Below are 26,054 nucleotides of genomic sequence, written 5' to 3'. Positions count from 1 at the left end.
CTCTCAGGCTTCTTGATTCCATTCAGAAGAGAGCAGTTAGGTTATTAATGATTCATCTCTAACAGAGTCTCTCCACTTGCTTTCTCATAGACGCACTGTTTCTGCTGCATGCCTCTTCTACAGATACTTCCATGGGCACTGTTCTTCTGAATAATTGGCTTCTATAATTCCTGCTCTCTCTTTCAAAACAGTCCGAACACGTGCCGCCACTAGCCAACATCCATTTACTGTCCAACTTCAAACCCACAGAACCAACTTTTCATCTTCCTCATTTATTCATTCAACTGCCGTTTTCTGGAACAACCTTCCTTCATACGTATTTCCTGAAAATTACAATCTACAGAAGTTCAAGTCCAATGTCAACAGATATCTTCTTTCGTCTTCTTAACCTGAAACCCAAGCACGGTACCAAGTACTATAGGTTCTAATACCTCTCGTGTTTGGGGTTCACATAAAAAAAAAAAAAATGAGATAAAATCTAAACAATGCCGTTACACTACTATATAGTTAAACTTATGGGTAAACTATGGTGTATTTACACCGATATTATGTAGTTAATCTCAATCCATAATGTATTATGCCTTGAGCATTTAGTCTTCTAAATAAGCAAATAACATATGAAACCATGAAAAAATTATACATCTTTATAGCACTCTCAGAGATCATTAAAAGAATCTGGACAATGATGATGATGAAGAGCCACAAACACCATCCCAAGGCAGCCTCAAAAACTAAAGAATTAAAATCAGAAACCATAATCTTGAGTTCCTCTGTAGCCAGGTGGCCAGGAGCAGCAGTGAGTAGCACACACTTCTTGATTAGACTGGGGTTTGAACCCAGATATGTGACCACCAAATAACGGAGGATGTGGAAAGGTCAGGGAATGACCACCCCATATTCCTGGAGCAATATGGCTTTAGTTGCAAATGCTCCTAAAAACCAAATAACAACAACAACTATAATCTTCAAAAAATTTTGCCTTTTCTTGTGGAAAAATACTAAACTGTATGAAATAACTTCAACATAAGCAAAGAACGTATAAAAATATGAACCAAGTATATAGCTTTTTATAGCACTCCCTTGACAGTGTGATTGATGCTGAGCAAAATATCAGTCATAGTGCAAATAGCTCATGGTTCAATCAATGTGCAATTATCCGACAGTTGTTCATTTCATGTGCCTTTCCTATTATCCAACAGTTGTTCATTTCATGTGTCTTTCCTATTATTCAATAGTTGTTCATTTCATGTGCCTTTCCTTTTACAATGCTCATTTATTGACTGCAATTGAATGGATGGATATTTCTGTTAAGGCACAAAAAGTGGAGTTTCATTTTGATGCAAGTTTTTGTTCTGGTAGTGAATATGTTAAGATGTTTAGTGTACAGATAGGATCATATAATTAGCTATGAATAAGAAACTGTATAGCGTATGAATAGGATACACTGTCTTTTTATTTATTTATTATTAGTTTTTTTTTATTGAAGTAGCAACAGAGCCTAAATACATGGGAACTTTTTATCCTCTTCCTTTCTATAACAGCAAATGGATATCTTACAATTATTTATGTTTGTTTGTTTTCATTTATAGTTAACTTTAGAGGATCACTAGGTTTTGGAGAAAATAGTATCGATTCCCTCTTGGGAAACATTGGTACTCAAGATGTGAAGGATGTTCAGGTTAGTGAAGAAATAAACAGTGAACACTTAAATTATATTCAGAATGTTTGAGTGCACTATTTTGCAGAGTATTTAATTGATTGGGTGGGAGAACATTACTCACACTTCAAGAACATATACAAATTCTGTTTTTAACAACTCTTGCTTAGTATTGTGCCACAATTTTTCAGATTTAAGTGAAATTCTTTATACTCAATTTTATATATCTAATATTAAAAGGAAAATTTTGGTATTTTTAATATTAGATTAGTAAGACACAGTAACTAGAAGTCGTGAGACTATAATTAATGCACACTCAATTTTTTAAAAAAAAAGCTTTTGAAGCTGTTTTTTTTTTAAAGTAATAATATTTATTTCTTACTAGAGATAATCAAGAGAGTAAAGATTTAAAATACACATAACTTTGCATGAAATATTTTTAAACAATTCACAATGTATATTACCACTATATTGAGTAACAGCTTTCTTTTCTTAATTTTTAGTAGGACATGTTCTGTATATTCTACTGGGGTTCTGTGCAATTTTTTTTTTTTTTGTCATTCATAGTTCTAATCATTTTCATAAAAGTACTTTAGCATACTAGTCTTATTTTTCATTACTATTCCAACAGATATATATATATAAACTCACATGTGCATTTCCATTATATCACCTGCATTATATCATCCACAGCATTAGTACTAGGGCATGTATTAGCATTGCATTGCAGTTTAAAATGACTATTCTAAAGAACAACTTGTAAATGTAAAGAATTATATTGAACTCAAAAAAATGACTCAAGAAATTGTAATTTTTTAATGAGAACAATTGTAATCAGTTTATAGTGATTTCACCAAAGCAAACCCAGACTTCTCTAAACAAGTGGTCACTTGTTTGGAGAGGTCTGGGTTTGATTCCTGTCTATGACTGAAGGAATTTTTAAAGCCCTTTTCACTTGGGTCTTTAGTTAGCCAATCTTAGATGCAGGAAGTAGAGCCCCCCCCCATCCCCATGAGTTATTCTGGGTTTTTCAGCCTGCAAAACATGCAACTCAGTCTGTGAACATGCTCGTGTAAGATATAATACACAATGGTCTAAGTCGTTGATGTTCTTAAAACCAACAACATAAAGTTTTGTTGTAAGCAGCATTCAGTACTGAAGCATTAGCCATCCTGCAGGAACACTCTGATGAATTTAAAACTTTGAAACCTCTAAAAAAAGCAATAAAATGTCAAGATGATGTTAATAGTAGAACAAGATGATGTTAATACAGTCAAAGCTCTATATAGCAACCCCCCCCCCCAGGGAATGAGAAAAACGGTTGTCATATCAGAAGGATGTTATAGCAATAGTTCATAAAATCAGCAACAAAACACATAAAAGCTTGAACATTTAATTCTACTAATACAGTATAGTAGAATCTTATTTCTAATATGAAAAATTATGATAAATTTTGCATTGATTGTAGAGTGCAGTAAGGTTACAATTAAATTGTAAATTTCACTACATAGGCTGCATATCTATCGAAGCCTAACAAGAGAATTGTTTCGTAGTGTAAAATAATCTGTCAAAACATGCTGTTTCAATGGTAGAGCATGTTTTAAAAGAGAATTATGAAGGTGTTATGAAGAGTTATGAAGAGAATTACAAAGCCCAATTTTGTTTAATAGCATTCATCGGTAGCTTTTCTTAAAACACTGGATTACACTTTGATCAAGCAGCTGAAGAATTGGTGCCATATTTGGTGGTAGGTACTGAACAGTGATTACATGTAGGTCATTGGCTTTTGATAATTAGGAGTGCAGTTATCCACAAACAGCAGAATTTTTCTATTCTTCTCACTCATCCTGTGATCTAAGTCTCTGATCCATTCTTTGTCAATTTGTGATGTCATCCATGCCTTTTGGTTTGCTCAATACATAGTTGATAATGTCTTCAAACCTTTAAAGCATTGAGGCTTCTCAGCATTCTCAATAATTAAAAGAGGAAGCTTTTCTATGCCAGACATGTTTACTGCTAGGAGAACGGTAATCTGACGTTTGGCATTTTTTCCACTACTGTATTTCTTGCCTTTAAATGTGTTTTATCTGGTAGCAATTTAGAAAAGAGTCCAATTTCATCAGCATTGAAGATGTCATTGTGGTCAGCATGTCAGCAAAACATTTTTAAATGATTTTCCTTCCTTTCCTTTGTCCTAAAAACCAAACAACAACAATAACAACAATCTTCCTTTCCTTTGTAGCGTCAGTGTCCACAGCTACACTTTTGCCACACTCTTTTTTGAAAGACAGGCCATTATGAGTCATATTTCTGGAACCATCCATCTGAACTTTTAAATTCTTCAATATCCATTTGATGTGCAAACGATTCAGCCTTAGCTTTTAAAAGATTGCCATCCACGGGAACATTTCTTACATGCATTATCATTAGCCATTCCAAAAGTACCTTTTCAAAATCCAGATACTTTCGTGCTTGAATCCTATCTGGTGCAGCCGATTTTTCTAAGCTTTCAATCTTTTTCCGATCTTTCAGAATGGTGAACAGAGTACTCTTAGGAATGCCAAACTCTTTGGCGATGTCAGTCTTAGAATATACACCATTATCTACAGCTTGCAAAATCCTTTTATCTACAATTGGTAAAGTTATCTGCTTTCTTGGAGCCATACCAATAAACACACACTCTAACTATGTAATGAAATTAATTTCTAGCCTAGCCGATGTTCATTTCATTACTGCACTGTGAGAAATCTTAACAAATGATTTCTCACAGTGAGACTGCAAGTTCATCAATTACTTCAATATATTTGAAGCATTCTGTCATTTTTAAACGCGAATATTGTAATAAAAAAGTAAAAATTGAGATTAAGAGGTAGAAATTTATGATCGGAAATCCTTTTATTTTCAATGTCGCTTTATTGAATGTAAAATAGCATTAGGATAATGAGAAGTTGGCCAGACCTACCGTATAGGATGTTAAAAAGAGGGTTTCAATAAATCGCTTCGACTGTATTAATGAAACAAAGTTGGAGACTTTTGCTATACAAGCTGGGGAAGGGGAATCCTTTTAAAATTTTAGGTGGGTCAATGGATCTTTCTAAAAGAGCCAAACATAAAATTTCACAAAAATCCATTCACTGGGAGTGTCGAATTATTACATGTGCATTGACAGACAGATCGACATGGTGAAGATAATAGGTGCTTTTTACGTATATATGCTAACACACCTAAAAAATTGCAAAATGTTGTTGACACTTTCCTCATCATGAAGGTCTAATCTGTTACAAGTATCATCCTGAAGGTGAACTGTAAAGTAGACATTCCATCTAGAGTTTCTACACGTTTGTTTGATTTTATTAGAAGGAAATGTTCACATATCAAATACATCAAACTTTATCCATGGCCTGTTTCTGAGATTAGAATTCCTCCCCTTCAAACAGATATGATTAGTTTTGCTAACAGTTAAAACAGACGATACTATCCCTTGCTCAAAAGTAGTATTGTTGAAACAAATATAATTGGCATAACTGTAGTATCAAGCAGCTCACATTGTTCCCTCAGGTATAATCAGCTGTGGGATTGATGACCAGAGATAAAAATATCCTCACTAATTTGTTGAAAGAGGGATGTTATGTGTTTATTGAAGTTGAAGGAACACATGTTAATTAATTTTATTGAAAATGATTACAAAAAAAATTAAATCGTTGTTATTATTTTTTCGAGTTTCTCCATCCTGAACCATTCACATATGTCTGTTCTTCTTGCCTGATGAAATAATTCAACTAAATCTCGAAATATGATCTTATATGTTTAAAATAATCATATTATGGTGATAAAAATATGTTGATGATAATTCAAACAGCATAGTTATTATGAAACAATTTCTTTTTTTACTTCTTTGTTTTCCTCGTAGATATGTTTATGTTATCTGTATGTTTTTTTATTCATTTTTATTTTCTTCCTTTCACTAACTTTCCCAGTTTGCTGCTGAATATATGCTTACCAGAGATTACATTGATAATGAAAAAATAGTTCTGTTTGGTGGATCCCATGGCGGCTTCTTGGTTACACACCTCAGTGGACAATATCCTGTAAGTAATTTAGTATTCAGTATGTTTAGTGAATAAACAAGTTTTATTACTCAGAATAATTGCAGTATATCGTTCATATAGTGGTAAAATCAGTATTGAAAAATTTTAGCATGTCAACTAGAGCATGTCAAAAAAAAAGTAAATGCAAAATAAAAAAGATAAATAATGCCATTTCTGTAGCTATAGCTGCTTATGTGTTAAAGTCATATAATTTTCACCCCAGCTTGCTTAATTATACTAATTTATCAATTTCAGGGGTTTTTAATATTCAGTGCAACTTTCATTTTCTAGAAGTGTTGATGTAAACAAAAAAAAGGAAATAATGTTATGTCAGAATTAAAACTTAAATAAAGTATATCTTCTACTCACCCTTAGAAATTTTAATTCCAAAAAAAAAAAAAAAAAAAGAAAAGAAAAATAAATAAATAACACAGAACAGAATATGCTTACAACCATCCACTTGTCATAGCTCTGCACATTTACCACAGAATGTATGGCCTTGATGATAAGTTATAGTTTCCTCTCTAATGTGTGTGTGTGTGTGTGTCCCTGTTACATTATGTTAATAAAGGAAATATGCTATACACTTTTTAAAAAGATGATAAATAATTATGTACAGAGCTGGAACTAGGGCAAGCGGGACACCAGCCCCAGGTGCAGCATTTTAAGGGTGCAATCAACCAGTTATATATTTTAAATTGCTTTATTTTTGATTTAATTACAGTCTGACCCGTGTTCAACAAACTTCTTTATAGCAAATTTTTTGAATTCCTTTTGGTAATTACATTTAAAAGTTTCTGTAGAATGAAGAAAATTTCCATATAATGAACAGAGTAAGAGAGACTTAACTTTGTATGCTTTATTTCTGCCTCTGGCCTTTAGGCAATTTAAGCAATTAGAAAGCGCAAATTAAGAGTTAAAGGGATTACCGTTCCAAACTGTAAGTGGAACGTAAGACATATGTAGCCACCTATAAAAATTTTATTAGAAGAAATACTGCATTATCTTTGTATGTGCTACTTATGATTCCAGAAATTTTTGTTAGAGTGCAAAAAATTATAAATTCTGGTTTTATAACCAGAATTTATAATTTTTTATAATTACTTACAGAAAAAAAGTTAGGGAGGAACAGTGTTTTACAAATTTTGAAAATAACAGTGGTAGCACTGGAGGACAAACAAAATTTTTCAAATATCTGTTGATATTTCAACAGATATTTGAAAAATCCTGTTTATCAATCCTGCAGAATATAAAATCTTTAACCCCTTTACAATTTCTCCAATTCATTCATGAGTATTGTCTAATAGAATCTTATCGAAATATAGAAATAGCACTATGAATTTTTCTTACCCTACCTGTAACAGCAGTGTCTTGCGAAAGGTCCTTCAAAGCAAGAAAAAGTCAATTAAAATAATACACCATTATAGCATATTTTTAGTTTATGTTATAATGTTAAAAGTACTGCATTTTGTAATTTTTGTTTCTATCATTTTATAATAGATATATAAACATATACTATCTGGTTTTCTAATTTCTTTGTAGTTATATGTATTTTCTCTCTAGTTTATATAGAATTAAATTCTCTGTAGATATAAACAAATATTTGTAAGTTTCTTTTTCTTTGATATTTTTGTTTTGTTATATTCATTATATTGTTTAAATTATTTTATTAATAAATATATGCAAATCGTAGACCGTTGCAATAATAATTTTTATAAATTCATAAAGATTGCAGAGGTGTAGCGGGGGGGGGGGGGTTGCAGAGGGGGAATTTTCCCCAGGCGCTGAGCTTCAGGGGCACAAACTGAAAGAATTATCTATCACAATTAGGGGTGCCAGGAAAACGTATGGCCCCCTGGGCGTCGACAACCCTAGCTACACTACTGAAAGATTGACTACCTGCATATAATGGGGACATACTTGTAATACTTTTGCCCCAGGTGCAGGATTGCCTAGTTTATGAGTTGTAGTCAAACTCTGATTATGTAGTCAAACTACTTTGTTTTGGGGACATAGTAACAGCATCCCTTTTAACCTGTTTAATACAAGAAAAGGTTTGTTTCTGTAATATCTGTCTCTTCCCCACTCTACCTTATATCTCTTTTTTTAGGCCAATTTCAGGATTCTCCTTTTTTCCGAATACAGGTCATTCACCATTTTCCCCTGGGAAAATGGTGAATGACCTTATTGTGTGCTTAAATGAATTAAACATATCCTTTAAAAAATAAAGAAATTATATATTTTTTTTTATGAAACCACAAACACGAGAGGTATTAGAACCTATAGTACTTAGTATTGTGCTTGGGTTGGAGGTTGAGAAGATGAGAGAAGATATTTGTTGACATTAGACTTGAACTTCTGTAGATTGTAATTGTTCCAGAAAATGGCAGTTGAATGAATAAATGAGGACGATGAAAAGTTGGTTCTGTGAGTTTGAAGGTGGACAGTAAATGGATGTTGGCTGGTGGCAGCACGTGTTCGGACTGTTTTAAAAGAGAGAGCAGGAATTATAGAAGATATATTTTTTGTATGCAAACAAATACATTTACAAATACTAAGAAACACAAATTGTTTAAACTGCTTCTAATAATATATGTTTCCATACTTTGAATATCATTAAACTCAAATCTAATTGGCAAAACATTAACTGGTAACCTTCTTGTCAGTTTTTTGAATATAACCAAATAAATAGTAAGGACCTTACCATGATAGACCTTAGGTTCAAAACAAAAATACCTTAAGCTACATCTTAATTCATTTATATATCAAAACACCATAATAAATAGATTGATAGTCACAACCATTCTTGCTCTAGTCCTTTAGAAAATTGCAAGTACATTTGAGTTTCTGTTTCTTCCTGTGTTGAAATACTATGACTGTCTTTGCACAAATTAATTGCACTATTTATCTTTATAAACAAAAAATTCTTTAGGACATTATCTAAAATTCCTTAAGGACAATATCAATATCATTCTATTTACTGAGAATGAGTTTAATTTAATCCTGGAGAATAAATTTCAAAACACCATAAAGTAAATCTGAGCTGACACTCTTATTTAAATGGCCTACATGTATATTTTTCTCCTCTCTGTACCTGTTGTAATCCTCACAAATTGTCACTTATGTCCATACTGTTTTAGTTAAAATGAAACAGTGTTGCTCAGAGCTATTAAACTGTACTGAAAATTTCTACAACAATAAATCATAATAAAGCCTGACTAAATATACTTAGATACAATAAAAATATATTGAACTGGATATCTTCTTCTTCAAGAGGAGTGTTTCCATTTACAATGGGTTTCCTAGCCTACAAGTTATTTCTTGTTAGGAATTTTTTCCTGCCATAAAGTTCGGTTCAAGGTGTCTTGGTCGGTTAAGCCTCGGGCTGTCATGCACTCCCGTACTCCATCCATCCATGTCCTCCTAGGTCTTCCTCTTCTCCTTCTTCCAGGAGGTATCCATTCCAGGATAGCCTTTGGATATCTGTTTTCTTGCATCCGTTTTACATGTCCATACAATGTTAGATGCTTTTCTTTGATGGTGTCAATAATAGTCTTTTTCACTTCCATTTTTTCCCTTATGTCTTCATTCCGTTTTCTGTCTCTTCTAGACGTTCCTGCTGAGCGTCTCCAAAAATCCATTTCTGTGGAGAGCAATTTGTTTTCCGCTCGCCTATTCAATGTCCAGGTTTCCGCTCCATATAATAGAAGACGTTGTACAATCATTTGAAATATAAGTTTCTTTGTTTTATTTAGGATATTTTTGCTCCACAGAACAGAGTTTAACATGCCGATAGCCTTTCTGCCATCTGTAATTCTCTTATTGATCTCTGCTTGGGATGATCCATCACTTTGTAAGATTGATCCCAAATATTTGAATTTATCGACTTGTTTGATTTTAAAACCTGCAATATTTAGAACGTGTCCTGGCCCTGAAGACAACATTTCAGTCTTGCTAAAATTGATTTTTAGACCCCATTGTTTATATTCCTCAAACAATTGACGACATGCATACTTTGCATCTTCTAAGTCTTGTGCTATCACCACCTGACATCTACAAAAAGTAAATTGTGAATATAGGTGTTCTTATTAATCGGCAATCCCATTTTATTACATTTTTTTGACCAGGATCTTAGGTAGATGTTGATATAAATTTTGAAAAGTGTTGGTGACATGCAACAACCTTGTAATAAGCCTTTTGAAGTGTGGAATTCAGGTGACAAAGCTGATACCACTTTAATTCTGCATCTATTATTCCTGTAAATTGCCTTAATAATGTTAATCAGTTGTCCATCAATATTTGCCTCTTTCAGTGCTTCCCATAAGAGTTTTCTTGGAACACTGTCATATGCCTTTTCAAGGTCAATGAAAATCATAAAGATTTTTTTCCCTTTTGATTGGCATTTTTCAAGGATCTGTCGTACTGTTGAGATATGATCTATGCATGACCTCCCAGCTGAAAAACCACTTTATTCTTCTGATACCTCGATTCGGGCTTCTAAATGGTTCCTGATCCATTTTCCAAGGATCTTTAACAGCGGGTTCAGGACGCATATTCCTTTGTAATTTGAACAGCTTTTCCGATCACCCTTCTTATAAATTGACGTAATATATCCTGTTATCATTTCTTTCGGTATTTCTTCTCCTCTCAGTATACTATTTAACAGTTTTTGTATCAGAACAGCCACTCCTCTTCCTCCATATTTCAGAAGTTCCATGTAAACTCCTCCAGGTCCAGGTGATTTGCCATTCCTTCCTTCCTTTAGCAGGAGTTCCACTTCCTTAACAGAAACTTTTAAGCCCGAGTCTTCTACACCAAAATCCTCCATCGACTTGAACTCTTCCCGGTCTTCTTTTAAAAGTCCTTCATAGTACTCCATCCAGTCTTTCAAAGGTATTAATTGCAAATCAGCATTGTGTTTATTCTGTTTTCTCAAGTCTTTAAGGACCTTCCACGATTCCGCTGATTGCTTGAAGCCCAATTTCCTATTAATAGTTGTGCATTTCCTTTCCCATTCTTCATTTTTCACTTCTACTATCAACCGATTGGCTATTTTCTTTTTTTCAACATAAAATGTTCCTGTATGCATCATTCCTATCACCCATCCATTTCTGATATGCAAGTTTCTTTTCCTCTACAGCAGCTCTTACTTTCTCTTTAATCCAGGTCTTTTTTTTTTTTTGGTCCTTGGCTCTTCTTTTTGCCTAGGATTTTTTTAACAGTATTTTTTAAATATTCGTAGATTTATTCAGTATTACCTTTTATCTCTATGTTAATTGCAGCATCCAGTCTTTGAGTGAAGTTGTTTCTAATGCTGTCGTCCTGGAGTAGGTCAATGTTAAATTGATCCACTTGTAGCATTTCTCCTTCCCTGCATTGTTGGTTGTCCACACATATTTTCTTAATCCAGTTCCACTTCAGTGTTGTTTTAACAAGAAAATGGTCAGATCCACATTCAGCTCCTCTATAAACTCTGACATCTTTCAATACATATGTCCCTGAATGTTTTGAAATAATGTAATCTATAACTGATCTAATTTGTCTTGTCTCCTGTGACCAAGTATATTTATGGATATCCTTGTGTTGGAAAAATGTGTTGTTTATTCTCAAGTCGAACTGTTCACAAAGATTGCATAGTATCTCCATTGTCATTCCTCTCTCTCCAAATATTCCAATAACTTTGCTATTTTGTTCAGTTCCTACCCTTGCATTGAAATCTCCCATTAGAAATATCTCTTTGTTCTTAGGAATATTTTCTATTAGTTCTCTCAGATCCTCCCAAAATTCATCCTTCAAGGTATCAGCGGTGTCATTAGTCGGGACATATATTCCCAAAATTCATATTTCTCAAAATACATATTTCAAAATACATATTTTCAGTTCCAATGACATCATTCTTTCATTAATAAATTGCCAGTTTTTGATGTGTGTCAATTTCTTTTTAACAGCAATAGAAACTCCTGCTCTTGCTCTTTCACTCTTATCAACTCCACTCCAAAAATGGTAGTATTCTCCCATTATTTCCTCTCCACATCCCTTTTTCTTTGTCTCTGATAACACGACGATGTCTAACTTGAATTTGTGCAGTTCATCCGAAAGAAAGTTTCTTTTAGTTGAAAGGCCTTGAATATTCCAGCATCCCAAAATCATAGTCCTTTTCCGTTTGCCGAGTCGTTTCCGAAAGTGCAGTCCATTTTCATTTTCACTTGTAGGTCTTTTAGCATTTGTGTATTTTTTACACTGAACGAGGAGCTAGCCCGTTGCAGCAAACCCCCAACCTGGAGGGCCGGGGTATCTCTCTTAGTCTGGCCCCTACCTTTTGACCTGTCCGGCTTGGGAGGCCCTACCAGTAGCTAAGCTACCGCCGACTTAGCTCTCCGGGTCATCGGGACACGCAAGCCCCCCCACCGCAACAAGGTGGAGAATACCATCGGGGGAGTTGAACTGGATATACACTGCCTAAAAGTTTGAAATCATATTTTATTTTTCTTAATTTCAAAGTTTTTATTTAAATAGGACCAACTTGTTTACCAATTTTTATTTAAATATTTTCCATTGTGTATAAAAATAAAAAAAAACAACTTAAATAATTTTATCTTATCTTCCTTCATGGATTAGACAATCTGCCTGTTCTGATCATGAAGGGGGTCTGCCCATCTTTTCTTCAGTCTTTCTCTGTCTCTTTTTCATTTTGCTCTATATGTGTAAGCTAATTTAGGGAATCTATTATCTTCCAATCTTTCTACATGTTCTTTCCATCTTTGTCTATATTCTATAATTTTTTCATTAATTGAGTAAATCTTTAATTCCTTTCTAATATTTACATTTGGTATTTTATCTAATTTTGTTCATCCTTTAACATATCTGAAAACTTTTCATTTCTGCAGTTTATATTTTATTAATGTATCTTTGTTTCAGTATCCATGTTCCAGAACCATAAAGAAGTGTTGGTATTGCCATTACTTCGTAAAATTTCAATTGTTGTAAAATTTCAATTGTGTTTCTTTCCTTGTTTTCTTAGCCAGAGTTCTTTTTATTGTTCCACATATATTTTGAAATTTTGCCAATATCTGGTTCATATCTTCTTCGACATCATATGTTATATCACATCCTAGATATTTAAAATGTTTTACTTGTTCTAATATTTTATTGTCTATAACTATTTTTGTTCTCACCGTATTTTTCCCTTTAAAAGCCATTGTTTTAGTTTTCATTGTTGATATTTTAACTGTATACTCTTCTGTTATTTGGTTTAATTTAAATACTGCTCTTTGTAAATTATCTTCACTATCTTGAATAATTACTTGATCATCTGCAAATAACAGTGTATTAATCTTATTCTTTGTATCTAAATATATACGTGTATTAATTTCTTCTTTCCATTTACATATCATATCCTCGATATATATATATATATATATATATATATATATATATATATATATATACAGTATGTTAAACAACATTGGTGACATGCTACATCCCTGTCTAACTCTTAATTTATTACCTGTATCTATTACTATTTTTGTTCCTTGATATAAACTCTGTATTATTTTTGTAAGATGCTTTGGGTATCCTTTATTACTCACTCTGTCCCATAGTTTTCGTCTATTTGCTCGATCAAATGCTTTTTCATAATCTATAAATGCTAAATGCGTTTCTAAATTAAACTCTTTTTGTTTTTCTATTATTTATTTTAATATAAATATATTATCTGTACATGATCTTCCTTTTCTGAATCCTGCCTGTTCTTCTATTAATATTTCATCAGAAATAATTTTAATTCTATTATTTATTATTTTGCTATACATTTTATATTTAACCCTGGGGGCTCACATCTGGTGAGTATGGGCTTGGCAAACCCAGGGTCCTGAGCTGGATATCATCATTCTTCTCTTTCTTAGTGATGCCTTTCTACTTCTCTCTCTCTCTCTCTCTCTCTCTCTCTCTCTCTCTCTCTCTCTCACACACACACACACACACACACACACACACACAGGGAGTAACTTGGGATTTTTTTTTTTTTTTTTTTTTTGGCTGGTGCAACATAAGCCTCAGGCTTCCTTGTACCATATGGCTAATAATAATAATAATAATAATATACTGTGTTTAGTATGCTAATCTCTCTATAATTCTTTGTATCATTTCTATTTCCTTTTTTAAATATTGAAATAATTTTTGCTATCTTCCATTTTTCTGGTATTTTATATTGTTCCCAACATTTATTAAATAAATTTAGTATCCTGTCTTTTAAAAAACTTCCTCCATACTTGATCAGTTCTGCATTTACACCATTCCATTCCTACTGCTTTCCTATTTTTTTGTAGCTTTCAATGCCTTTTCCAATTCTTCCTTCGTTATCGGATCTATGTCACTAACTGGGTCTAACTATATCTCTTCTATTTGATATGTTGATTCTTTCTACAATTCTTCATAATGTTTTTTTCCATTGTTCTTCCTTTATTATATTTATTCTTGAATTGTCTTTCTCTGTGCTATTCAAGTGTTTCATCATTTTATATGGAAAATTTTGATTTCCATGAACATCATTTTCTGTTGTGCTTATAAATCTATCCCATGCATATAAATTATCATGTGTCTCAGAAGCCTACAGCAGATAAACTAGTCCGTAATCAGGTCACAAAGGAGGTTAGGCAGGCGAAGGCAGATTACGAGAAATCCTTGGCAAAAGATGCTAAGAAAAATAGCAAGGATTTCTTTACTTATATAAACTCTAAAAGGAAGGGGATGAATCTGATTGGTCCACTTGACATTCATGGTTCGACTGTTGATGATCCTGCTCAGATAGCAAACAAACTGAATGAGTATTTTGCATCTACATTCACACATGAGGAATTATTAAGGTTTGAAAATGGCAGAAGGTTATCAAATTGTAACAGGATACTTAATGATTTTGGAATAACTGAAAGCAAAGTGGAGGAGAAATTGTTGAAGTTAAACATAAGAAAAGCACCTGGGTGGATGGGATCTATCCAGTTATATTAAAGGAGGCGGCAAAGCAACTAAGCAAACCCCTAGCCATAATTATGAGAGCGTCCTTGGACTCAGGGGAGGTTCCCACGGACTGGAGATGTGCAAATGTATCCCTAATTCACAAAGGGGGATCGAAGGGTGACACGAGTAATTTAAGACCAGTAAGTTTAACTTCTGTTCCCAGTAAAATAATGGAGTCACTGGTTAAAGATGCATTGCAGGATCATCTAGACAAGACTGCAGCAATAATTCAGACACAGCATGGGTTTGTTAAGGGAAAGTCTTGTCTGACAAATTTGATAGGATATTATGATGTGGTTACAAAGGAACTGGATGCAAAAAATAATTTTGATATCATATATTTGGATTTCAGGAAAGCTTTTGACACTGTTGCGCATGGAAGACTATTCTACAAATTGGAGCAGAATGGTAATAAGGGTAAGTTGCTACAATGGATAAAAGGATGGTTAAGTGGGAGAAGACAGAGGGTTGTAATCAATGGGTGCTGCTCTTCTTGAACTAATGTTATTAGTGGAGTTCCACAGGGTTCGGTGTTAGGTCCACTGTTGTTTTGTATATTTATCAATGATATTGATGAAGGGAAATCAGGCTTAATGTTGAAGTTTGCAGATGATACTAAGGTTGGCAGGGTTGTTAATGACAGTAATGGCAGTGTGCTACTGCAACAGGATCTAGATAATTTGGGCAGATGGGCTAAGAAGTGGCAACTGAAGTTTAACCTTGACAAATGCAAAGTACTGCATATGGGTAGAAGTAACCCCAGAGAAATGTACCAACTGTGTGGTACTACACTTAAGATAGTAGAAAATGAAAAAGACTTGGGAGTAATTGTGCAGTCAGATATGAAGTTTTCTGAGCAATGCAGACAGGCTGCCAGGACAGGTCATGGGGTTTTGTCAATGATATATAGGAATTTTGCTAGCAGGGAAAAGGAGGTGATTATCCCTCTGTATAAGTCAATGGTCAGGCCATGCCTTGAGTACTGCGTACAGGTCTGGAGGCCTCATTTTAGGAAGGATGTAGATTTACTTGAGCGTGTACAGAGAAGGGCAACAAGATTGGTGAGGGGAATGAAGGGATCCTCTTACCAAGAGAAGCTTAAGTTCTGCAAATTGCAGTGGCTGGAGACTAGGCACCTGTGCGGTGATCTGATTGAGGTATATAAGGCCTTGAATGGGTGGAGCACGTTGAATTCTGATGGGATCCTTCCACTTGTTCAGACTACGAACTTAAGGGGGCATAAATTCAAATTAAGAAAAGACAGATGTAGAATAGATGTGCGTAAATTTGCCTTTAGCCAGAGGGTGGTTAATTGCTGAAACAAACTTCCATCTGTTGTTGTGGAAGTTGATAGGTTGAATAAATTTAAGGAGGAACTGGACAGGCATTTGGAGGGAATGGTGTGATTTTTTTTTTTTTTTTGTTTTTTTTTGGCTGATTCTATATAAGCTTGCTTTCTTGCATCATGTGCCCTTGCTAATGCTAATTTCTTTAAATTTTTCTCTTTTCTCACTTAATCTTTATTTTTGAGCTTTTATTAACAATTCTGCACAATCTATAGTCCAATCAGGGGGACTGCTATATTTGCTTATTTTACTGACTTTACTCAATAAATCATACCATACAGTAATGAATATAATGAAAGGTAATTTTTAATTTGTTTCAGCAAACTGCTGGCCTCTGAAGCAACAGAATTATCAGTGACTGTATGTTTAAGTTCTAAGGCATCCAATAATTCTCTTAATTGAAATCTGCCTTCACTGATTGAATTCTTGCTTCCCATCTTGTATCATTAAGAGGTTTTAAATTAGTGTTTAAATGCTTTCACAAAATATTCCAACGAATAGTTGAGGAGGCAAATATTGTGAACAAATATTGTATTATTCCAAAAAGTATTTTACATTCTAAATTGTTTGAAGCCGCATCATGAACGATAAGATTTAATGAATGAGCAGCACATGGGATATACACAGCACTTGACACAGTACTTGAAATTCTAGCTTTAATCCCTTTATATTGGCCTTTCATGTTTGCACCATTATCATAACACTGATATCATATCACCTCTGCAATTTTTTATGTCAATATGAAATTTTCCTAATATGTTTAATAACAAATTTGTTAAGCCTTCTGTTTCTCCACTATGATCAGTTGCTTCAAAAAATCCAATGAAATGGTCTCTTATTTTGAATTCACTTCTATTCTTTTCGATGCCAACATAACGTAATATAACTGAGGTTTGCTCCTTATGATTTGAATCCATTTGAATGCTATAGTATTTAGTTTTTTTACTCCATTTGTTTTAAAACTTTGCCACTGAGTTCACTTAAAAATTTGTTTTGAGATGACAGGTGATGATTAATTCTTGTGTTTTTATTTTTAATGGATTTTAGATATTCTGACGGAAACACATATTTTGATAATAATTTTATCAAGCCCAAAAAAATTTGCATTTGAACCAGTCTTCATTAGACCCTCTTAGTGGCAAATTTCTACTACATAAAAATAATATTACTGTAATAATTCTTTCATATAATGTTTTCAGATTCTTTTTTTTCCTCATTTAATAATTTTTGTATTGACTTATCTATCATTTAACCTGCATAAAGTCTTAAGTTTAATTCTTGCCATTGACAAAAACAATTTATATGTATTTTTCCTACTTCATGATCTGTAAGTGAAACACTAAGTTTCCTCTAATTATTGTAACCATTTACAAATTTATTTGGTGTATCTGATTTGTGAAATAATAAACAACAAAAGCAATACACAGAGTCAGTGCTTAATGAATGCATTAACCATCTGCAATTAATTTCTTCTCTGTTTTCTAAAGTTACTTTATAATAACTGATTGAAAATTTTCTGTTATCAGCTGAGTTATATGTTAAAATTATATCAGTTACCTGTTTGGGACCTAGATTTACAAACTTAACTCTCAGAGCATCATTAATTATTTTTGGCCATGTGGCTGAATCATCACAACTAATTACATCTTTATCTTCTGAAAGTTTTATCATGTTACTATTGCAAAAATTATTAGATACCTGTTGATCTTCAATGACATCTGTTACAGAAGTTGATGAATCACTCTCTTGTTCATTTTATTTTATGATTTTTTCACACTGTTCTTTATTTTCTTTTGACACATCTTCAAATACTTCATTCTTTTTCTCTTCATCAATGAGCATTGATGATGATGGTGTGGATGGTCATCGCCCTTCATCTTCTTGCACGGAAAATAACCAACATGACATATTACCCTGATATTTTAGTAATTCTTCTTCTACATTTTTCTTTATTTCTCTCTTTTTTGTTCCAGAAAGATACACTCGTTTTGCAGACATTTTCTCACTAATCTTTATTAAATAAAATTTAAATTATTTGTTAATGAAAATATTGAAAATTAATATTATACATACCCAGTGGATAACATTAGTAAAAATAATTATTACTCAGTCTGCAATCACAAAACAGCAACAGAACACAAATATAACTTCACACTAACTAGCTTACTGGGTTTGTGTGCAAGCTTTCTCATGTTGGATGAGGCAGCAGGGATGGATGAGTTGCTCAGACAACAGAGACCTGCAGACCTTCAGACAAACCAGTACACAGAACTGGCATGTTCTCCAAATCGTTTGTTATTTTAATAACACACTATTTTGCATAATAGCCATTTAATCTGCAGTTGAATTTCATTTAAATAAATTGCTATTAACACTGTTGCCAGACCTCAGATCAAAAAGAACCCAGTCCTCATGATGTATAAGCATAACTTTATATAATAAACTTGTATAAGTTTAATTTGTATTTACAATTTGCCTTTCATGCTATTCTTTCATAAGACTGTAAGGTTCATTTTTATTGTATTTTCAAGAAAATGTAGGAAATTTACTATGTATCAAATTTTTATCCTTGCCTGCTATACTTTCATAAGAATGTAAACATTTTTATCATATTTTCATGAAACACTGTAGGAAACTTACTTTTATCTAATTTTTATTCCTGCCTGGGTTAATGTAGATCCAGCTGCATTGTTGGTGCACTACACAATGTAGCCATGCTATCATTAGCACTCACTTTCCATATTTAGTGATTGAATTTAAATTTATGACATTATTTACATTAAAAATTTATTTGAATTTTGAATAATATCTACAGTGTATTCCATAGGGTAAACAATAAAATTTTCATTAAATTGTTTTATTTTCATTATTTGTTTTATTTTGTTGAATTGTAAACATTTGAAGCTTAAAATGATTGATCCCAAAGGATCCAAGTGTGGAGTTTGTATTTTCTTAATGATAAGTCCAACATCTGATTTTTAATAAAATAATTAATAACAAAAAAAGCGATGCGGAATATTTCCAAAATTATTTTATTAATTGACAAAGGTCCACGAAAGTTTTAATGAATTGAATTGTTATTAAAAAATAAAAACAAAAACATTTCAACTATTATTTTAAGTCTCCAAAATACATGCTCCCTCGATTGGGCCTCCTTAGATCGGGGGGCCTGGTGCGGCACATCCAGTGCACCCCTTCCCATTTGCACAGCCTTAATCGCATGACATAAACAATGAGATATCAATTTAAACTCCCTTTCAGACATGTAGTCTACATTTATTTCCTTGCACTGGATAAGAAATGAATGCAGGCTAGATATCTGAAAATTTCCCTTTAATCCAAGTGATTGACTGTTCCCACCTACTCTTGTGGAGGTTGGAAGCTTTTCTAATTTTAAGAAAGGGTTAGATAAATACTTGAATGAAATAGTTAAATGAAGTGAGCAAAATGACATTGGTTACTTTATTTTTTTAAGTTTTAAATTTATTCATTATTTTTTATTTTATTTTACTCCTTGCATTATTTTGCCAATACTAGTAATACTGGTGTTTCGCTTCATTTCTGACTTTTTAAATGTAGCAGTCATCAGGGTGAGATCCAGTACTTCTTTTTTTTTGAGGATTTAACTTAAATAGATCTACAGAATAGTTGCTATGTTGGTAGCTGGTCTGCAGACCCACTAGAACAAACATAATAATAATGCTTTAGGATGAAATAGCTAGCAAATAATCTTGTGCCAGTTTTCTACTGCAGAGATTCTGGATAGAGTTATGTATAGAAAGAGGTGCACATTATATGAGAAATTAGAGTGCATATTCTCCATATGTATATCATACCTAAAAATATTGTTATCTTATTTCAGGGGTCGGCAACCTGTGGCTCGAGAGCCGCATGCGGCTCTTTAAACATGTAACTGCAGCTCTTTAACTTTGAGCCTACATGAAGCACAATTTGAAATGGAGTTAGAGGACTTAAAAATCAAGGACATTTGGAGTGCAAGACTAAAATGCCTTAAAACTGAAATTGAAGATTTCGAGAGGCAAAAGGCTGCCCTTGCAATTCTATGCAAATGGACAGCAATAGATGAGTTGAAAATGCAAGACCAAATTGTGTTCAATGCATGGAGTAGCTTACTGGACATGTATATAAATTTGAAAATATTTGCGTTTGGACTTCTCTCAGTTTTTGGTTCGACGTATTTCTGCAGGCAAATATTTTCCAACATGAACTATATTAAAAATAAATCAAGAAACCGTCTGAACAATGCAAGCATGTTTAAAGCTCAGAATGTTTAAAGATGAAAATTACAGTATACTCGCCTGATGTTGAGACTCGCTCAAGAAGTTCAGCAGCAAAAGTCACATTAATTTGTACCTAATTGGATGTTTGTTACATTTTTTCAGTATTAATAAATAATATTTCAAAAAAAATATATTTTTTTAATAAAGCACCTTCCCACTATTCCATTTCTTAAAAACTTCCTCTCCCCCCCCCTCTTTGAGCTGAGGTGCGGCTCTTTGGATTCTCTCTGTTTTTTTTTTTTTTTAGATCAAAAATGGCTCTTCACTCAAAGAAGGTTGCTGACCCCTGCCTTATTTCTTTCAAGTTTTATCTATAAAGAATCTTGAAAAGTCAAAATAGTTGAGCATAATTAAATAGTGATAACATCAATTTACTTAAATAAATGAGTATATACATTTTCTGTTTATATTCTGGAATGGTCACATAGGGTCAGAGGAGATTACAATACAGAGACAAGTACAGCATATTATGGTATTTTGATATTTCGTGGTATCACATGGATTTGAACATGCAGCATGGGTAACTCTAAACTTGCAGAAACCACTTGGTAACAGTCATGCCTCATAAATGTAATTTTAGTCCAAAAAGTACATTTGGATTCTTCTGAATCTCTTCTGACTCTTCTGAATATACTACATCTCTTTCTTTTTATGGTAATCACACTGAAAAAAATTATTTTTTTTTGGTCTGATATTTCAGCTAAAAAAAGACTACACAAAATTCAGCTAAATTTTGTGTAGTCAGTAGTTAACATTTAATGAAACTAGAAAATATTTTCCTATCTGCATTGAAATTCTTCAGGGAGGTTTTTGTGGTTTAATAATAGTATTAGCCACATTGTGCAAGGAAGAGCTCCACACTTTTACTGCACCAGCCAAAAAAATAACTACCTTTCCATTTCACTCTCCTTTGGTGGTAATCCTACTGACAATTGAATTTCCCTAAGCTCTCAATCCCAACTTTTTCAACTTACTCCAGTAATAATAGTCAGCTAAAAGAAAACTTCATATTGAACTCTGATTTCTCTTGCAATTTGAATTTTTGGATTCTAGTTCCAGTATCATTTATAAAGTGAAAATTCCACATTCATTCATTTTATTATTACCTCTCAGATCCTCTCTAAAGTATTACCAAGCTCTGTGCCCACATGTTCAAATATTCTTTTCACATTTGGGCTCTCAATAGCCAGTCTTACAGCCACACTGCTCACCCTTGGATGTTTTTAAGGAGCTTGACATCTCCTTTAGATACAGTCTCCACACTTAGATAAGAGTACTTAAATTGCAGTCACAATTTTTGTATATAGGATTATGCTTTCCCTATCTCTGCAAGCAAATGTTCTATAAATCATCATTGATAGGACATGGGCCCTCCTTGCCATCTACGCTGCACAAAGAACTTCATCTCTACTTCTTCAGTCCCTCTTTGTGAATATTATTTTGAGGTTTTTATTTTCCAAGTGCAAGACCTTTCATTTTGCAGTTATGTACAGTAATATTAAATTAATGGTAGAAACTATAATTAAAATTTATGGTGGAAAGTATAACTTAATATATATATGGTTCAAGCAGGAGAGAGTAGATTACAGTTCAGTGAAACACCAATGCACTGGTTTTAGGTGTACTGGTGTCTCAGTCTAAGGAACCTCAGAGGGGAACTCCATAATCAGTCCTCCTGGGTAAAACTGACCCATATCAGATTTCACCCATATCATGCAATCTGCTTTGTCCACACAACTGAAACCCCCCCTCCCATAGCTGTAAAAAAAAAAAAAAAAAGAAAAGAAAAGCGTTTTCTCTAATTTCCCCATTTAAAATTCGAGAAATCTCTTTTAGTTGCCATGCAAACAGCAGAAATGTAGAATCAATTAGGAAATACCAAAAATACCAATGTCTTTTTTTAATTATTCCTGAGAAAAACATTGCCCAGGAAAAGGCATTGCCCTTTCTAATCAATGAGTTACCAATTTGTTTGATTTGCCTGTATTTGTTGTTATGGAGACTTAATAGCACATAAGCTTCTATGGCCATAATGTCTGGTATTTGTGTTCCATATGTTAACTGCAGCGAATTAGCATTGCCGTTAGCCAATTTGCTAACTGATTTTGCATTTAAATAAATAAATAATTTCTTTCTTCCATGTGTAGCTATTAACAAAAATTCAAGGAAATTCATCTATTTGGAAGCCACATTGGAAACTGGAAAATTGGTGTCAAATTGATAACATCCCATTGCACACTGGATAAAAAAAGAAGTTTGAATTATTATAATTGATTTTTGGTAGAATAAGAGAAATTTACCTCAGTATATGAGATGTAGAATTCTTCCTAATGATACTCTCCAGCAATTAAAATGAATATAAAATTAATGCAAAATTATTGTAGTAATAATGATTTTTTAAAATTTTATTTAAATTTTTTTTATTTAAAAAAATTAAATTTTTAAATTTTCTAATTATTTTTAATTTATGTTATTAGTACAATCATTTTGCATTAATTTTATATTTGTTTTAATTGCTGAAGAGTCATCAGGAAGTGTTCTACATATCATATTGAGGTAACTTTCTCTTCTAGAATATTTCTATATTTGAAATACAACGTTAGAATTTAGCATTGTAACTCTGTTTTATACTAATTATAATGATTTTGGAAACAATAGCCAAAATAGATTTGGCATCTTTCCTGGATGTATATTTGCTCTCCTAATAAATTTCAAGAAAATATATAAACTTCTGATGGTATTAAACTGATGTCAAACAAACCAAATTGATCTTACCTTGTGCTCAGAAAAAAAAAAAACATGCAGTGCATATAATAATACATTTTTTTTTAAATTTGTATAGTTGCAAAATATTTCAATATTTCCTTGATACGTATTTTCTGTTCTGAGCTGCAGAAAAAGATAAATTCTATTGAAAAATAGATTTACTTTTTCTCTCTCTCTTTTTTTATTTATTTATTTTTTTATTTCTTTACTTTGGCAAGTTATTATGCCTAGTATTTGAAAAACCCAGTCAAGAAAACTATTAAAGTATAAATGAAAAGAAATATATATGCAGCTGATATGAGGAAAAAATGTACTTTATAGTCCATAAAAATCGATCTTGCAGATTTCAGTGGAGGCCAGCTTGGAAAATACTTTCAAAAGACTATAAATTTTCTTTATAAGAAGCAGAGGGACTTACCTTTTATAAGATAGGATCCTTGGTTTCTTCTATAAGAAGCAAATATTAAAAATTATATTATAATACATGCTGAATTTTTTAAAATATTTTATATTTTTAACCTGTAAGGCACCTCAGTAGCCAGGTGGGAAGGAACAGCAGTGCGTAGCACATGCTTCTTGATTAGACCGGGGTTCAAGCCCATCACCACCAAATATGGAGGATGCAGAAAGGTCAGGGAATGACCACTGCATATCCCGGAGCAATATGGCCTTAATTGCTAATGCTCCTAAAAAACAAAACAAACAAACAAACAAACAATTTAACCTGTAACTTTTTGCATTTGATAATAGCACCATATACATGCTAAAAGCTCCTGTGCTTTTTGATTTTATTATTTTTATCACTTTTAATCTATTAGATTTTAAATATTTTATTATAATATATTTTAATTGTATATACTGTTATCCTGTTAACCATATATGTGAATAATGAATTAGATAGTATGAATCAGAGCTGTAATACTGAATACGTTCTACATTGATATTAATATTTGTAAAATAATAAGAGGAGTTTACCTCAACATAGTACGTAGAACACTTCTGTATGATACTCTCCAGAAATTAAAACGAAAAAATCAAAAACTTACATTAGAGTAAAAAATAAATAATTTTTTTTTTTTTTTTTTTGATTTGGTAGTTGTTGGCGCATCGGCGTCTGTGGCCATATTGCACCTCCCAAGGTTTTTGCAGTACTGTGATCCAAGCCCGAGGCGGGAATCGAACCCGCGACCTTTGGGTTGCCGGGCAGGTACTTTACCCACTCGGCTAGCCCGGTCGGCCATAAATAATTAAAAACCAATTTAACACAATTCAAATAGCCGACCGGGCTAGCCAGGTGGGTAAAGTGCCTGCCTGGCAACCCAAAGGTCGCGGGTTCGATTCCCGCCTCGGGCTTGGATCAAAGTACTGCAAAAACCTTGGGAGGTGCACTATGGCCACAGAAGCCGATGCGCCAACAACTACCAAACCAAAAAAAAAAAAAAAAAAAAAAAAACAATTCAAATCAATTTAACGCAATTAAAAATTAAAAAGAATCTAACGAAAATATTCAAAACAATTTTCCTTCTTTAGGAAATAAAATCGTTTTGAATATTTTCGTTAGATTCTTTTTAATGAAGAATATATTCTTAAGTCTGATTGGTATTGGTAAGTATTATTCATGTATGCAGTTCCTCAAAACCTCAAAAGGTTTTTGCTCAAGCTTTCTTTTACCAGCAAGTTATGAATTCCTAAAGTAAGTTACCTTCATGAGACTAACAGTTTTGAAAAATTCATCTACATGGGGAGTAAAACATGTAAAGAGGTTTGTTTTTTTTTTTTTTTTTTTGGCAGATTCAGTAAAAGCATAGGAACTCCTTTCCCCCCCTCCCCCATATAGCTATTACTAGTTTGTGCCTCACACAGATAGTCTGGGAAAACATCACAAAGCAGTGATGAGTCCACATGAACATCCATCAGTATATCAACCATCATAGGAAGACACAATGTCTTAGGTTTGATGGTAAAGCCACTGCATATAAGTCACTTACATGGTCACTAGTGTGAAATGACTTTTGATATAGTGGTGTTCTCAACATTTATGGACTCTAAAGCAGTGGCAGAAGGTGCTGTGTAGTGACAAATCTCACTGTGCCGTGCTTCTTCTTGGTGTGTATTGTCTTGGCCATGAAGTTTGGTGATATGGGACTATTTCAGCTTGTTTTAGTAGTAGTTCCCAAAATGTGAACTTCATGATTTCGGGCACTATCTACACACTGTGACACTACTAAGGAAATGGACCCTGTCACAATCGGTACAATAATGCTCCTTATCATTCAGGACTGGTTTGTAGATAATGCCTTTAAAAAATTGGACTGGCTTGCTCAGAGTCCAGATCTTAACCCTATTGAACACCTGTGCAATGAACTGGAGTGCTGGATTATGCCACAGTCAAAATCATCTTCCAAACCAGCTGTTGCAGCTGCTCTTCAGGCAGAATGGTGGCAAATTCCAGATGGCATCTACTGAAAGGTGGGAGAAAGTATGCCCAGGATAGTTGAGGTTTTCATGTAGGCCAAAGGTGACTCTTCTGGTGTATATTAAATTTTTGGATTACAAGGCCATTTTGCAACTATCTATGTATATGAATACTTTTGGTCATATGGTGTACAGGTCATAATTATTGCAAGAAATGAGATCATGGTAGAATTGCCAGCAGAAATTGTTCCTTGAGTTCCACCTTTTGGAGTCATGCTTTTGGTCATATAGTTCATAGGGTGTAAAGTTCACACTTTGATGATCAGAATAATAAAAACTATAACAATCACAAATTCAAAGCAACAAGTAATTTAGATAAAAGAAATTGTTCTTTCAGTCCCACCTGCTGGAGTCATTCTTTTGGTCACGTGGTTTACAGGTATAAAGTTTATTTTACTAACGGGAC

At 33.1% G+C, this 26,054-nt stretch overlaps 1 protein-coding gene across 1 annotated transcript in view; it reads left to right on the top strand.

Annotated features, from left to right (window-relative positions):
- LOC150076268 (acylamino-acid-releasing enzyme-like) overlaps window positions 1–26,054 on the top strand; it is a 428,243-nt gene that overhangs the window by 305,788 nt on the left and 96,401 nt on the right. The window contains exons 17-18 of the mRNA XM_090387301.1: window positions 1,590–1,678; window positions 5,635–5,745. Coding sequence (XP_090243427.1) covers window positions 1,590–1,678; window positions 5,635–5,745 — 200 coding nt within the window. The remainder of the gene's footprint in view (window positions 1–1,589; window positions 1,679–5,634; window positions 5,746–26,054) is intronic.

This window comes from Mastigoproctus giganteus, chromosome 13, assembly GCF_048544385.1.
Source record: "Mastigoproctus giganteus isolate SK-2022 chromosome 13, ASM4854438v1, whole genome shotgun sequence".
NCBI classification, from domain to species: domain Eukaryota; kingdom Metazoa; phylum Arthropoda; class Arachnida; order Uropygi; family Thelyphonidae; genus Mastigoproctus; species Mastigoproctus giganteus.
This window is presented reverse-complemented; position numbering and strand designations above follow the sequence as displayed.